At 37.5% G+C, this 17,587-nt stretch overlaps 1 protein-coding gene across 1 annotated transcript; it reads left to right on the top strand.

The window, feature by feature from the left end:
- The first annotated feature begins 1,842 nt into the window (after positions 1 to 1,842).
- On the top strand, positions 1,843 to 16,807 carry gnaia (guanine nucleotide binding protein (G protein), alpha inhibiting activity polypeptide a). The gene is made up of 9 exons (XM_077210927.1): positions 1,843 to 2,368; positions 7,555 to 7,597; positions 11,132 to 11,273; positions 11,405 to 11,562; positions 13,059 to 13,187; positions 14,838 to 14,967; positions 15,069 to 15,222; positions 15,499 to 15,706; positions 15,790 to 16,807. The coding sequence occupies exons 1-8, from the start codon at positions 2,251 to 2,253 to the stop codon at positions 15,687 to 15,689; spliced, it is 1,065 nt and encodes a 354-aa protein (XP_077067042.1). The 5' UTR covers positions 1,843 to 2,250; the 3' UTR covers positions 15,690 to 15,706; positions 15,790 to 16,807.
- The last annotated feature ends 780 nt before the right edge of the window (positions 16,808 to 17,587 follow it).

Genomic DNA, 17,587 nt, shown 5'->3' with positions numbered 1-17,587 from the left:
GCAGATGAAATAAACCTAAAATATATATTTTAAAGTCCTAACAATGAATGACACTATAAATCAGTGTAATGAATGTTCAGTCGCCATGATGATTACTCTCATTTTAAATGGCTTGAGTGTGCTTTTTCTTCCATTGTGGTTCTTTAGGAAAATACACTAGTCACGGATATGGGGCGGAACTTGCTATGTTTGCATACTCATGACATTTGAAATTTAAATAGTATGTAAAATAATAAGGCTGGATATGATAATATTTGAAAAGCTTATGAGCTCATCTTTTGATTTTCTGTATGGTTTTGTGCCACCTGTAAGAAAATCTCCTAAATCTGAATCTATTTGAATATGGTTAGACCCGTGACCTGACCAACCAGATGTGGCCTCATTCATCTCACCAAATGGAGCCATTTCCTCCATAAATGATTCATATTCACCAACCTATGCATTATGCATACACTAATGTAAAAAATTACATGTTCTAAAAAAAAATTCTATTCTACAATACACAATAATACACATTTGACACACTATTGTGAGGATATTAGTTAAAGGGATATTTTATTCTTAAATCTACCATTCGTTTGTCATCAGTGTACTACTAGCATTTTATTGCATTAGTAATTATGATATTGGCTGTAATTCAGTTGAAACAGTGTTTTGGCATGACAGAACAAGGCAATATAGCCTATTATATTATATTATATTATATTATATTATATTATATTATAAGTGGCTGAGCTGTTTACTTACTTAAACGCCATCATTGTCTTCATTCAGGCCGATTTGAGAACACGCACAAAAACAAGAGGCGGGATTTATCCAAAAAGACCCAATCCTATCCAATTAAAACCGATCATATCCAATCATAGCATGGTGGAGGCATTGCCTCCTCTCACGTGACTTCCCCCCAAACCCACCGCACGCTTCGGGAGATCTGTTAAAAGTCAATGGGCTCAGGGGAGGCCAAAGAGAAGCGGTAACTTACCTGCGGATGTCACTGTTGAACAGTGTTACTCTAGAAAAACGAGTGACTTTTATACTTTTTAATGTCACATTTTGTAACATTGGCTTTTTAAAATCTTTTAAATATCGATAATTTTCTCATCCAGTTTTCTCACGCACGCACGCACGCACGCACGCACGCACGCACGCACGCACACACACACACACACACACACACACACACACACACACACACACACACACACACACACACACACACACACACACACACACACACAATAATTATAAATTCATAATTAAAATATATATTTATTAATATATAAATAACCCTAACCCTAAATGACAAATAAATTAAATGTTATGAATATTAAGATTTATTAAAGAATGAGCATTTCAGACATTTAATCAAATTATATGTAATTGTTAATATTTAAATGATGGTGATAAATTGAGAAGCAGTTACAAATAAATACAAATAAATATTGTAAATATGTATTTTAACGTGGCTTTAGATCTCTATGCTTTAGATAAATTATACAATTATAAATAATATATTATTATTTAAATATAAATAATGTAAATAGATAAAAAATTAAAAATAAATAAAATTCTGAAATTTCAAATATTCTAATTAAAATATAAATAATAACATATAATAACGTAAATAAAAATGTATTTAAATATATTTTTAGAAAATATGTTAAATAATATATCCTTATTAATATATAAATACTTATATTTATATTACGAATAAGGGTTTTTTAATAGTATTAAGATTTTCAGAAAGTTTATAAAATAATTAAAAGTGTTTTTATCATCGAATTTTTCTGACATCAGAAGAACTTGGGATCGATATGCGCGCACCCGTGCGTGCGCGCATGTGTGCGGGAGCGTGCTCTCTGGGCGCGCGGCCGTGGAGGGGGGATTTATGTATGAAAAGAAACAGGAAACTCCGTCGATCTTTTCGACACTTTAACAGCAGTGGGAGAAGCCGAGCGTGAGGCTAGGCATAAATTATTGAATTTTACTTTATTTTAATCAACCATGGCCGTCAAGGCATTCGATTGATAACTGACACCGTCCGTTTTTATTTTTTTTTAATTATAGAAACTCCAGCTTCTGGAAAACTACAGTTTTAAAAGGCTGTGCGCGTGTGTGAAAGAGTTGGGCGTGAGACGTCGGGGTGTCTCCCTCTTTTGAACCACTTGTGCATGATATTTCTTTCTTTCCTCCATTTTTTCGCTGCGTCGACTTCTTATATCGTTTGAAAGCGTTTTAAACTCCAAAAAGATGGGGTGCACCCTGAGCTCGGACGACAAGAGCGCCCAGGAGAGGAGTAAAATGATTGACAAAAACCTGCGGGATGATGGAGAGAAAGCGTCGCGAGAGGTCAAGCTGTTGCTGCTGGGTGAGTTAGCCGATTCGCTAGTGGAAAAGCCCTCTAAATGTCACTTAACAGGAAATACAAGCTACTTTAGCATTGGAATTAACATTTACTTAATATATGAGTCGAGAATAAAGCAGTCAAGTGCATATGTATGGACGCTGTAAACTTTTCTGGCCATAGTTGCCGCGTTGGTGTCTCGGCTAGCATGTGAAGCTAATCCACTCAGAATCTCGAATCATTAACCATTATTTTTAATAGTGTAATTTCCATGTCTATACATTCGAGATTAGATGATTGCGTTTTTGTGTGTGTGTGTGTGAGACTGATTTTGTTTTGGCCTTGACTTCTTCAAAGTGCTGGTTTGCATATTCGCAAAAATGGGCAGTTAGACGCAAGAGGTTCTCGGCTAATCCAGCCAACAAAAGACTGACGTTAGTTTAATCTAATTTAATCCCCACAGCCTGATTTACGGAGATAGATCTGATACATTATCCTGACCCTCATCCAATTATAATAAATGAGCTTGAGCATATGGAGGGTCCTGCTGGGTGCTTGGAGTAAACTGGAGTGGATGATGCTAGATTAAAAAGTGGTCCTGGTGGTCTCACAGACATCATACGAGTCTGCAAACTCCTGAATAAATGGCATATATTTGAATTATTTAAATAGGTTCTCAAACAACAAGCTCTTAAACACTCTAGAGTAGATTTAAAGACATGCTTAAATAGCAGATATTGTTCTTTTGAGTTGATTTTTATTTTTTTGCATTTAAACCATGCTTATCCCCCTAAGAATGTATTATTATTTTATAATAATACTCAAACAACCCCATATGGTCTTAGAATTTGCTTTGGGCTATAACAAAATATATTTAAATGTAAATTCCTTCAATTTCACGCAAGTTGCTGCATATAATATGTATGTATAGTTCACAGTTTTCTTTCTATTACCTTAGCAGTAGACTTGTAAATTCATTGCGATTTACATAGAGGCCACTTGTTTTTCAGTTTCTGATTCCTGTTTTGCATATGTTTCTTTTGTATTTTTCCAGTATTTGTGTGCAAGGATTTTTCGGGGCATTGAGTAATGAAGCCGAACAAAATTATTAGCTTGTGGTGATTTAAACATTTGCGTCTTTCTTGGTTATTGATGGTGTGTGCAGCTTAATCATAATATTTGTTTCAGAGAAAATGCCACACACTCTGTGAAGAGCAGCACTTGGTGCTGTTTTACATGCAGTTCAATTCATTTTTGAAAAGCTGGAAAGTTGTCAGTTCCCCGATAATGGTCAACATTTAACTTAGATTTGCCAGTTTAATTATACGTTTATTGTACAAACCACTTTCCCATTGGTCTCCTCTTGCTGTGTACATTGTTAGAAGACATAAAACCTGCCCTTACAACATCAAACTTTAGGGAATTGACATCTAATTATGTAGTTAACTGGATTCTCCCTAAGTGCTGAATCATCATACGCCCTCCGTGTGCTGCGTTCTTGGGTTTGTTTGCTTTTTGACGTTGCGGATCTACAGCATATGTCCCTTACGCCTGCTGTAAAACAGGCTGGACTTCCTGTTTAGACTATAGAAGGGGACAAATGGTGACTGCCAGGATTGTTACTAATAATAAATTCGCTGCTGAAAACAGAGAACACTTTCACAGATGGTTGTTTGAAGAATTTTTTACAAAAGTCAGTGAGTGCCACACGTGCATATCAAAATGTAATGTAATAATTCTGTTAAGATGACCACTGGTTCACGGTTTAGAGCATGTTGATCGTGCGTCTGAGGCAGTGTTGTTGGTTGCCCAGGAACCGAGGAGCCAGTTCAAATTACAGCACCATAAACGCAGCCACAGGAGACCAAACAAAAGGTGAAACCAGTGCGTTGGGAGTCAAATTCACTATGTGGCACCAGAAACTTGGATTGATGCATCTTAGAATAAAGCAGTTATCAGTATTATAAGTTTTAGTTCACCCAAAAATAAAAAATTCTGTCATCTGCTCGCTCTCATGTCGTTCCAAACCTGTAAGGCTTTCGTTCATCTTGACGAACCAATGAGGTTTGTTCTTCTGCATCAAGCAAGTATGGTTGAGCTTGTTTGTTTACTGATCAATGTTTATATGTGAATAAAAGCCTAAATTCGCTCAATCATATCGATTGATTTTACAATCTCTTTATGAACGTTTTGAAGCGTCAAAATGGTAATTGAGTGGACTGTCAATGGAGGGACGGAAATCTCTCAGATTTAATTTAAAATATATTCATTTGTGTTTAGAAAATTATTTAAAGTTGTATGGGTTTGTGAACTAAAAGGATTTAAACCAACCCTGTCACTCAAAACCCTGTCCCTGTCACACCTACATTGACTTGAATTGAAGTAAAGACTCGGGCTACTATTGGCTTAAGAAACCACCCGAACACCCTAACAACCAAGTAGCAATGCCCTGACAATGTGGCAACGAGTAGAGCTGCACGATATTGTAAAAAAAAGACATTGCAATGAAAATATATTTTTTTGGCCATATATATATATATAGCGATATAAAAACAAATTCATCAGATGACTTTAATAGCTCCATTTAGAAAATATTTAATCATTCTAGAAAAATGTGGGTGATTTTGTAGGGGAGTGAATCTAATCTAAGAAAATAAACATAAACATATTACATGCATAGATAAATACAACAGAACAAAGATGAATAGTTCTTCGTTTTTCAGGAAATTCTAAAAGTATTCAGGCACTGAAATTGATTATGCAGTGTTATTTTAAATTTAATTAGTCTTCACTGTATAACTTAAATATAATTTTGTTAAAGTTACAAAAGTTATTTCTCTTTGTATTTTGTTTGATTAACATTTAAACAGACAGCAGCAGGAATATTAGTCTGCTGTCACTTTAAGACTGAATTCACGGATCCAATACAATAATGCGCATAATTTTTTTCTCTCCATTGTTTAGTCACATACTGTAACCTATAAGCAACTGTTTAGGAGGATATTAAAGAGGTGGGCATTTTGACAATTTTGCATGTATGTGTCTGTTCAAGCACAAATAGATGCGGAAGAGAACAGAATTTGGTGTTCTGTTTGTGCGCGCACAGAAAATGGCACGCAACTTTTGAATGGTCGCGAAACCAAACTTGTGCACCAATGGTTTAAAATCGCTTGAATATTTAGGCTAAACTGACAAAAACTTAAATGCATGCAAATGATAAACTTCATTCTTTGCAGTTAACTCGAGAATCGCATGCATTTCAAACTGTGGTTCCTTGTCCGTATGGATCAACTACGATCCCGATACTTGTCATCGCACATCCTGCAATGTGACTTCTCTATCTGTTGAACACTTCAATATTTGCTTCTCTGGAAACATTACGAAATTTGTTTGAGTACGATTAATACTTTGGATGAAGATTAAGGACCTCAAGCCTCTCATCAACTAGTGTGGGAGTTTTGTGGATGTCTCTGGGGTAAAAACAGCGCTTCATGTTCGGTCTCCTCGCAGTTGGGTTGAATCAGTGTGAGAGATGCTGATGTAGCCTAATTGCTATGTTTGTGCTGTGGGACTGCCTCCCGCAGGGACGTCCTCAACCACAACTGTGATGGTTAATTAAAATGTTCGCTCAGTGAACGGATGAACTCTAATCTCACAGAAGAGCTGTACGGGAGAATTTAGATTTTCCTGACCATAGACCAGCTAGCCTTATTCTGAAATGGTGTAATTTTAATTATAAAAATCATTTTGATGTCAGGGAGTATATACATATAAAGACTTGCATGTATTTGCATGTATAGAAATCTAAAGACCCCATTTTAGAGATGAACGCATGGAAAAACTAATGTTTTATTTTCTTCACAAAAACAGATTCGGTTTTTATTTCTTTGGGGTGTTTTTTGGAACGAAATGTAGCCTAATACTTTTATTCAGCATGGATGCATTAAGTTGAATAAAATTGACAGGAAAGATATTTCTAATGTTGCAACAGATTTCCAATTTAAATGAATGTTGTTTGAGTTTTCTATTCATCAAAAAATCCTGAAAAAAGTATCACGATTTCCACAAAAGTATTAAGCAGCACATCTATTTTCAACATTGATAATAATAATAATAATAAATGTTTCTTGAGCAGGAAATCAACATATAATAATTTCTGTAGGATCATATGACACTGAAGACTGGAGTAATGATGCTGAAAATTCAGCTTTGCCAGGAGAGGAATAAATTACATTAAAATAAAATAAAAAATGTAAATTGTAATGGTATTTCACAATATTACTATTTGTACTGTATTTTTGATCAGATCTTGATGAGAATAAGAACTACATAATCAATCATTTGAAAATCTTACCTACCTCAAACTTTTGAACAGTATATCATTTAAAAGTTTTATTAATGATGTATTAAAATACATCAACATTATTAATTAACACAGTTGACAGGCCTAAAATCTACCTTTTTTCCTTACAAATTTTCTGTGGACCCTCTTGTGGCCTCCCTGGCCCTCCCTATTTCCCCTGAACCCCAGTTTGAAACTTTAGTTAACTGTTTTAATCTTTATATTTGCTGTCTGTCGCCTGCAATCAAACCTGCGCTGACATGCTTATCTGGACATATAGCTAATCTGTTTAGAAAAAAGTCTCTAATCCCTTTACGGTGAGGTGACTTTTAATCAATCCATTAAGATTAACACCTACTACACCTCACATCACTGGTGATTCTTGAAGTCGGTTTGTTGTATTCCTCTTGTTAACGTACAGGGGAGTGAAATATCCATGTAATGAGTATAAAATTGTTTAGGTTTCTTTGACTCTTTTGTTGGTTTGGGCCATTTCACATGACGTCAGGTTTCCCACTTCCCTTTTGTTTGTTTTTTTTTGTTTTATTTTAGATCACTTGTTTTCATCATGTGAATCGTAAGGATGCAACACGACAATATAATTTCAGTAAAAGTCTTTTTTCCTTTCAAGGTTTAAGTTGATAAGGGCGTCTCCCCACCTAGTTATTACTTGTTTGGCGAAATCAAAGGAAATAAGATTTTTGCCCGCTCGATTTGATACTGACAAGTACTTTAGCTGAGCTGGCAGAAGCCACAAATGCTTGATCGTTTAGAGTCAGATCCTCATACTCTTTTATGGAGCAGGGAAAAATCTGGAATGTTTGGGTGTGTGTCCATCTGGCTAACACACTCTCTTTCTCTCTCACAGGGGCTGGTGAATCTGGGAAGAGTACAATTGTCAAACAGATGAAGTAAGTTTCACCCACAAATGTCTCATCATAATGTCTTGCTAGTTTCATAACATTTGGAAGTCACGCAGATAGCAGTGTTTATTTAAATTAAATGTGCATTACATAATCATTTGATTATGGACATGACTTATTAAGGGACTTCCCCGCATTTGTCAGACTATTATAACCTTTTAGCATTTTCAACATACTCAAAGCCACTAGAAATAGAACAGGGATGACAGTTTATTACCAGTCTAGTTCCCTCAACAAAAACCTGATTTTCTATTGGCCTTTGTATTATTGCAGAAAATAAACTGTCAAACAAAAAGACTGTTTATGACTCTTACACATTTTGTTCATGATAATCTTAACATGAACACAACTTTGATGTATTTTGAAGCCTAAATACAATTCAGAAGTAAAAAGCTTTGGATAGTTAATAAACAACCTACACCACGATTATATGGCTTCTTTTGTCACCACCTTAAAGTTACGGATGGTGGTTTTCAGAGCAGCTAGCTTTGAAAGCATCAGAACCCACCCTCCCTTCAGAGCGTCTACAAACCACGTCTCCTTCAAAACGCATGAACGCACACAGCAGAGTTTGCAAAGCATCACGAGATGAGAGATGGAAATACCTCATACCTCAAAGCACATAATATTACAATAATAATGAACATTACTTAAAGAGTGCTGTCCTGTACCACCTGACTGCTGCAGATTAATTTCGGCCTTGATAGTGTTGACATAGAAACGCATAAATTTGAGTCACGAACCTCTAGGAGTATTACGTCACGGGGTTCCATCTCTTCCAAATAACAGGAGTTATGGTGTGAACGCAGCATAAGCTTGTTGTATTGGTTGAGGATAAACTGTAAAAGGCGGCTGCTGTTGCGGTGCTCGTGACTGACGTCTGTCTAAGGCCCAATCCACACTACTACGTTTTAGTTTAGAAATGGAGACCTTTTGCTACGTTTGCCTACATGCCCCGGAGGCAAGATATTTTCTGTACTGCACGGCCAGAAAATTTATTTAAAAATTATTTAAAACGTTCTGTGCTCCGGTCCTTCTCCTTTGTCCTAGTAGACCTTGGGTCTTTTTTCTTAGATTTCTGTGTCCTGTTCCATGAGCACCAACTAGGCTGAAGCGCAAGTGACCCCTTTCTACTGTACTAATTAGTAATTGTATTGTTTTTAGTGTTTTTAGGATTGTGATAATTGTTTTGGCCATATTGCCCAGCCCTAATCTTATAACAAAAAATACATGCGTAATACCGCTAATTTTTTGAAAGCTTTTACTTGTCAATAATCCACTTTCACAGCCTCATTGTGTTAATAATCTCACTCTTGCAAACTATTCTAACTCAAAGTTTCAGGGAAAATGTTTTTAAATAAAGAAGGAAAAAGTTGCAGAAGGCTTAAAGGCAGGGTTGGGGATCTGTAGCAGAACCATCTTTTGTTATGCTGGCTACAAGTCTTTCTACAACTATTTATATACATATATCGTTTGTGGAAGGCGTAGGACCATAAAATGTTCGTCCAACCATGCATTCGAATGCAATGATACGATCTCCTACCTGCCTGTCAACGCATTTCCATACCTCGGCGCAACTGCTTGCAAAGACATCACACGTCATCAGCGTGTTTCATGCAATGAGTTAGGCCCCATCCACACTACTGCGTTTTAGTTTAGAAACGGAGAATTCAAACGAATACGATCTCTGTCCACACATGCGATTTAGAACTGATCACACATGCGTTTTAGAACTGCGTTTTAGAACTACTGATCTGGTGACGTGATCTTAGAGCGGATCACGTCACCATTCACCTACACTGGGCATGCGCGTGCCGGTGTAAACAGGAATCAGATTGACTATTCCTCAGATTTCAATGAGGTTGATAAGTGCCGATCTGGACACTCGAAAGTTTTCGCACCATATCCCACCATGTGCTGGTTCTTCCCGGCTTAACCCAAAACTGACGCTCCATGTACGGTCGATACCGCCGATGCACACAGGAATTGTCACAGATTGCTCAAATAATAGCTTGCCTCCGGCGCATGTAGGCAGTTATAGCATTGTAAAATGGAGAATTTACTTGCACTAACGTAACTGGTAGTCCAGGCTGTTATTGTACGTTTTCTTCCGTTGTAGGACACCCAATCAGAGAGCCGAGCGTGAGCCTCTGTGTCATCGTTTCTAAAGTCCTCAGTTTTGACCCGTCTTCACTAAAACGCCCTCCGGAGATTCAAAACGCAAAACGTGGTCGGCAGCGTTTCTAAACTTCTCCGTTTTACTTCGTTTTTGCCGTTTTAGTCTGGACGGGAGGTGCAAACGTAGCAAAAGGTCTTCGTTTCTAAACTAAAACGTAGTAGTGTGGATGGGGCCTGAGTCAGATACAAAAATGATTAGGATTTTCTTTACCTCACTATACTGGGAAATAACCTGATCTAGCCTATTAATAAACACTCCACCTTTGCTAGCAAAATAGAAAAAGATTCTCGTATATAAAACGAAGTAATAAAACAAGCAAATGAATGAGTAAATCAAGTTAATAATCAAATAAGCCCCGCCCCCTCACAATAATATTGTGTATCGTTGATCTCACAGGCTGACGATATGAAAATGGAGTATATCGCCCAACACTAATCGTAGCCACAGTTAAAACCACGCATATAACACCTCACTACCATGGTAAAATGTAACTATTTGATTTCTATGGTATTTGTAAAAAAACAATAGCCTAAATGCATTTAGGCTGAATGCACAAATGTTATAGCTTAATCACAAAATACTGTAATTATATTCCATTACTCCTCCTACATTAATAATATAAAAATATGAATATCCCACATTTGTCACAATACCATGGTGCTGTTATTGTTACTAAAGTAAATCCATGGTAAATCATGGAGATTTTTAGATTGAAAAGCCTTCTGACTGTATTGTTGCGCACAGTTTCTCCTGTTTGTCAGCGCTGTTTCATTAAAGTTATACATACATTTTGACACCCACAACACCCATTCTTGTCTTAGGACCACTTTGATTAACTTTTTTGATCCACTTCAAATGTTGACTACTGTAGTTTAAATCTCAGAGACATTTGTGTTCTTCGTTGAATTTAAGTGCTTCTCTCACTGGATCTCACAGTGCTGTTTAGTGGTCGTGTGACTGACACCGATCGATCAGCGAGTAAACGTAACTGTTGTAGCCATTTGAACTTTGAGCTGAGTGGATAAATGGTGGATGTGTTCAAATGAGTAGCACTGTTTCTATCCTCATTTGACGCATAAACAATATCTTGAGCTTGTTAGCCATACACCTTTTTTCAGGCATTTAACCAAAAACCCCACTGATGGGTATTATTAAACTGCAAGTGCTAGAATGTTAACTTGCTCCTGGGTTTTGGCCAACAAAAATGCATCATCCATGCAGCACTCTATAGGGCAAATATAATGATATTTCTGCTTTCAACCTCTTCATCCAGGACTGATTAACAAAATACAGGGACTATTAGCTTTATTACTTCAATTAATGGCATTGTCTTTCTCCCACAGAATCATCCATGAAGCAGGCTACTCAGAGGAAGAGTGCAAACAGTACAGAGCCGTGGTCTACAGCAACACTATCCAGTCCATCATCGCCATTATAAGGGCCATGGGCCGCCTGAAGATTGACTTTGCGGATGCTGGGCGTGCTGTAAGTGCTGCTGTTATAAAGTAAAGTGGGGTTGAATGCATACCAAACATATTCCAGGCCTCTTATTTATGTAATGATAAAGTATCAAAAGGAAATCAAGATAACTTTGCATTTGATTGGCTCTCTTTCAGGATGACGCTAGGCAGCTGTTTGTTCTGGCCGGCTCTGCAGATGAGGGATACATGACAAGCGAGCTGGCTGGAATCATCCAGCGGCTGTGGAAGGATGGAGGCGTGCAGGCTTGTTTCAGTCGCTCCAGAGAGTACCAGCTCAATGACTCTGCCTCATAGTGAGTTTACCTCTCTTAGTTTTTTGGCATATTTTCTGCCCTGCACAGCCAGTTTCCCACATAATGAACTTTGTGCTCCCCACATGATGCTGCTCCATTTCCATTGTGGCCACTGACCACGTCATTGACTCGTGTACTGCGTGCGGACATTTCTATTACATTGAGCAGAGTTATTATTGACGTTATTCCATCCATTATGGCCCATGATTCAAATATGCTTTATGCAAACTTTGAGTACACAGGACAAATTTGCATTTTTGAAAAGCATGCAGTAAACCCTTACCTTTTGCATACAACCCAGATGAAAAAGACATCTTTACAATAGACAATTCTATGGAATAATAAAAAAGGCGATGTGTCTGCCCATTGGCTGAAAAGATAAACCATTTTGAATAAATTTAACTCTACCGTTTAAAAGTTTAGGGTCGGTCAAAAGAAGTCTCTTATGCTCACCGGGGATGCATTTATTTGATCAAAATTACAGTAAAAACAGTAATATTATGAAACTTTATTACAATTTAAAATAACTAATTTGTATTTGAATATATTTTAAAATGGAATTTATTTTTGGAAATGGAATTTTCAGCGTCATACTCAGGGTTCTTACGGAGTTTGGAAAAGTATGTATTTAAGTAATTTCCAGGTCTAAATAAGTATGGAAAAGTTTGGGTTTCCAGACTATGGCCCCTATTCAGTTTTCTAAAATATAAATTTAGGAATATCTAAAAATACATTTGATACAAGCAGATTTTTTTTTAATGGCCAGTGATGGTCACTAAAATCTAATGAACCTTTAGTGATTGTCAAACACAATTGAATAAATTAAAGGCGGACATTATCATTACACGAAGCTCTGTCTTTTACCATAAGCCAAGCTCTTTTGAACACTAATGGAATGTGCGTGTGCCACTCAAACCAGCAACAGATAAAGGAGCAAATGATCATCTAAATCAGACTTTACTTTGTTGTTTGCTGATCTGTCGCTTCACTTCAAGAAAACCAGTCAAAATTAAACGACCTAAGAATATTTACAGATGACTGTACTATATACCAAATGTAATACCATTTATGTTTTTGAACCTCTTATGTTAAATATGTATGAACCATTCATGTTTAATATGGTCTGAAAAATCTACAGAGATATCTGTAAAAGTATGGAATTTTGAAATTGAAAATGGTCATTATTTTTCATCAGCCAGGAGTAATCATGGTTCCTACACATTTTCCAACAGGTTTCCTAAACAAGTCTGTCATTGGGCAGACAAAGAGATAGGACCGCTTTAAACTCCCACTATTGGTTGAGTCAGTTTTACTATAATTGGATGGTTAGGATACTCAAACTAAGCAAAAGCACTATAGTATTTACACTTTTCTGTGAAATCAGCTTATGAATGGCTTATTTTTTTCAATTAAAGACTGTTAACCTTTAAGCCGTTAAATAGATTTTGAATAACTGATTTTTGTATAATACTAATCAATCTGTATTTTCTCTCTAGTTACCTGAATGACCTAGACCGAATATCCAGTTCTTCATATGTCCCTACTCAGCAGGATGTCCTGAGGACCAGGGTGAAGACTACTGGTATTGTGGAGACCCACTTCACTTTCAAGGACCTTCACTTCAAGTGAGTATTGCCATTGTAACTGCATGTGCCGAAACAATTATAAAATCCATGTTTTCTGAAACGTGCAGTACCTGATAGTGTGAACGGCGTTTGACTTTGTCTGATGTGGGCATGCATGTGCTTAATTTTTTATAGTAGTCTTTGTTTGAGTGTGCCTGATTAAACTCCCTTTTAATTACACTGAGCAAAATTATAAACGCAACACTTTTGTTTTTGCCCCCATTTTCATGAGCTTAACTCAAAGATCTAAGACTTTTTCTATGTACACAAGTCCAAAAACCAGTCAGTATCTGGTGTGACCACCATTTGCCTAACATCTCCTCCGCATAGAGTTGATCAGGTTGTTGATTGTGGCCTGTGGAATGTTGGTCCACTCCTCTTCAATGGCTGTGCGAAGTTGCTGGATATTGGCAGGACCTGGAACACGCTGTCTTATACGCCGATCCAGAGCATCCCAAACATGCTCAATGGGTGACATCTCCGGTGAGTATGCTGGCCATGCAAGAACTGGGATGTTTTCAGCTTCCAGGAATTGTGTAGATATCCTTGGAACATGGGGCAGTGCATTATCATGCTGCAACATGAGGAGATGGTCGTGGATGAATGGCACAACAATGGGCCTCAGGATCTCGTCATGGTATCTCTGTGCATTCATAATGTCATCAATAAAATGCACCTGTGTTCGTTGTTCATAACATATGCCTGCCCATACCATACGCCTGCCCATACCATAACCCCACCACACGATCCACAACGATGACATCAGCAAACCGCTCACCCACACGACGCCATACATCTGTCTGCCATCTGTCCTGTACAGTGAAAACCGGGATTCATCCGTGAAGAGAACACCTATCCAAAGTGCCAGACGCTATCGAAAGTGAGCATTTACCCACTCAAGTTGGTTACGACGACGAACTGCCGTCATGTCGAGACCCCGATGAGGACGACGAGTATGCAGATGAGCTTCCCTCACACTGTGTAGAAATTCTTTGGTTATGCAAACCGATTGTTGCAGCAGCAGTCCGGGTGGCTGGTCTCAGACGATCTTGGAGGTGAAGATGCTGGATGTGGAGGTCCTGGGCTGGTGTGGTTACACGTGGTTGCGGTTGTGAGGCCGGTTGGATGTACTGCCAAATTCTCTGAAATGCTTTTGGAGATGGCTTATGGTTCGAGTAATGAAAATTCAATTCATGGGCAACAGCTCTGGTGGACATTCCTGCAGTCAGAATGCCAATTGCACGCTCCCTCAAAACTTGCAACATGTGGCATTGTGCTGTGATAAAACTGCACATTTTAGAGTGGCTTTTTATTGTGGCCAGCCTAAGGTACACCTGTGCAATAATCTTGCTGTCTAATCAGCATCTTGATATGCCACACCTGTGAGGTGGATGGATTATCTCGGCAAAGAAGTGCTCCCTAACACAGATTTAGACAGATTTGTGAACAGTATTTGAGAGAAATAGGCCTTTTGTGTACATTGAAAAAGTCTTAGATCTTTGAGTTCAGCTCATGAAAAATGGGGGCAAAAACAATTTTTTGTTTATAATTTTTCTCAGTATATGTACCACAGTTCCTCGAAAATATCATTGTGTTCAGTTTGACTATCTCAAGAGTGCATCTCACCACCCACATCTCCTCTACTTTCAGAATGTTTGATGTGGGCGGCCAGAGGTCCGAAAGGAAGAAATGGATCCACTGCTTTGAGGGAGTGACCGCCATCATCTTTTGCGTGTCTCTCAGCGACTACGACCTCGTCCTGGCTGAAGATGAGGAAATGGTGAGCACTCAAACAAGATCTCTTTCAGTGTCCGCATCACGAAACAGAAACTTTGCCTATTAAAGTTCCTCTCAAACAGTGCTTGGTTTCTTGTCTTGTAGAACCGAATGCATGAGAGTATGAAGCTGTTTGACAGCATCTGCAACAACAAGTGGTTCACGGACACCTCCATCATCCTGTTTCTCAACAAAAAGGATCTGTTTGACGATAAGATCAAAAAAAGCCCGCTGACTATTTGTTTCCCAGAGTATACTGGTATGAATGGCTTAATCTCTCAATCCTGTTTAATTTATTTGAAATATTTATAAATGTATATTTTTTTCTAGAATATTTAATGTGATAGAAAATTAATAATTATTTTTCTACAATATTAGAAAAAATATAAATTTTGTAATTTTAATATGCTTTCTGTCTCAAGTTTTTCATTCTCTTTTTCTAATTTTTTAAAATATAATATTGAGTGATAACATTTTATATGCTTTTCTGTCTCATTGCCTTTCTCCATTTTAACTGTGTGAAACTCTCTCAAAGGATCCAGCACGTACGAGGACGCGGCCGCTTACATTCAGTGCCAGTTTGAGGACCTGAATAAGAGGAAGGACACCAAAGAGATCTACTCCCACTTCACCTGCGCCACCGATACCAAGAACGTGCAGTTCGTCTTTGACGCGGTCACTGACGTCATCATCAAAAACAACCTTAAGGACTGTGGGCTCTTCTAAAATGAGCCATCTTACTGGTGAGCAGAAACAGGAATTTTATTGAGTTCATTATGATTTGGGTAAAACTGTATATTTATCCATCCAACGTTTACTTCCGCAGTGTGACGCAGGTGGCCTGACGTGAAACCTTTGGGGAGAACCAGAGTTAGGAGGAAGGTCAACCATGAACCTGAATGTTGAATGCGTTACTTAACTTTATATTTATGTTCTCCGAACCTTTTAGGGTTTTTTTAGGGCGTTTTAGGGAGAGAAAAAAAAAAGCATTTTGTGTAAAATATTTGTACAACTGTAATTGTTGCTGGAATTTTTCACCGTTTTAAGACGTTGACTTTACAGGTCTTTTTTTAAAGGGTATTTTTCATTCAAAGGGTTTTTTTGGGAACGTTTTTCTGTCTCTACTCTGAATATTAAGGTCATGTGCCTTGCAGTTAATGTTGCAGTGCTTTCCCCCCCTCTTCAACCAAGTTAAATATGAGCCAGTTGATATTCATCCACACAGCTATTATCTGTTCAATAGTAGTCTAGACCATTGAAAGCTAGATATTTTAAGACTAAACGGGTGATCTCAGAGCTGTGAATTGTAAATGGTGAGTCACAATAGCTTATCCGAGAACAGCAGTCATTACCTGCACAGTGTGTGCATATTATGTCAGATTTGCCTGTGATTGGAATGATGGAAAAACTGTGGTGAGCCCTGAAATTTGCTGATGAATTGGTTCCTCTGCACCTGCAAATCATGAACTGTTTTAATGGAGAACTGCAAAAGGTCAGCATTTTGCATTAATAGGCATTACTGATCAAAGGGAACCACTTTTGAATACATTAAAAGGGACCAAAGATTTTCTCCTTCGATTTCCTGTAATACTTTCCATTTTTGCACTAGGTTCACATACCTTATGTTACGTAACAAATGATTTGACAACCTGTAGAATGTAATGTTTCATCGAAGCCTTCAGTAGGAGCACAAACGTCTTTTCTGATAGTAACACGATCAATTAAATGTTTTTTAAACTACACATCCCTTCAATGTAGGTTCTTATTGGATGGGAACAAATGTTGACTAATATCCACTATTTTGCTAATAAAAATGCTGTTGAAATAGCAGCATCCTGAAATAAGACTTCTGGTTTGAAGAGTTTTTCTTTTCACTTTTAAAATGAGGAATATCCATTAATTCTCTGCTTTATATTAACCCAAGAACACATTTGTAAGAGTGCTTTTGCTTTAAATAGGTTTTTGAAGTGTATGAGAGATCCATAAATGAATATTTCCCCCATAGGAACACACTAGTTCTTGTTTGCCAGAAGGTTGTTGAAACACTGATGCACACTGCACTCTTGTGGCCAAGACGAGACCAGGCAGAAATGTTTCCCAGTGGCCTTTAGTTGTCATGGTATAACAGGCTGGAAAATTATTTGAATGATGTGAATAGGAAAGAGTTTACAGATTAAAACATTTATCCTCTGTCCTTCATAGCATTTCTTTAAATACTGGAAGTCTGTATAGCTACCTTTCCACTATATATAAAAGTCCTTAATGTTTTTTTTGTTTGTTTTGATTTTTGCAGCAATGCCATTAAAGATCCATTTTGGATTGGTCCTTTATTTTGTCTATTGGGAATTGATTGGATGGTTTGCTATTGGTCAATCTCATGTGAGTGACTGGTTGATCCCACCCTCGTGCCAGTAAACGCGTCATCAGAGAAGAGACTGCAAGAGTGAGAAGTAATTCGATTAAAGATGACGAGAGCTGATTAATTTAAAATAATGATGTGCACGGATAATTTATAATAAGGATGCTGCAATATTCCATAAAAAAAGAATTGTCCATTTTGATTTCATGGTTTTATTCATTAGATCATCCACATGTCCATGTGACCCAGGCTCTATTTTAGTTTA

The sequence above is a fragment of the Siphateles boraxobius genome, unplaced genomic scaffold (assembly GCF_051911475.1).
Source record: "Siphateles boraxobius isolate OS27281-9 unplaced genomic scaffold, OSU_SipBor_1 65, whole genome shotgun sequence".
Taxonomy (NCBI): Eukaryota; Metazoa; Chordata; class Actinopteri; order Cypriniformes; family Leuciscidae; genus Siphateles; species Siphateles boraxobius.
This window is presented reverse-complemented; position numbering and strand designations above follow the sequence as displayed.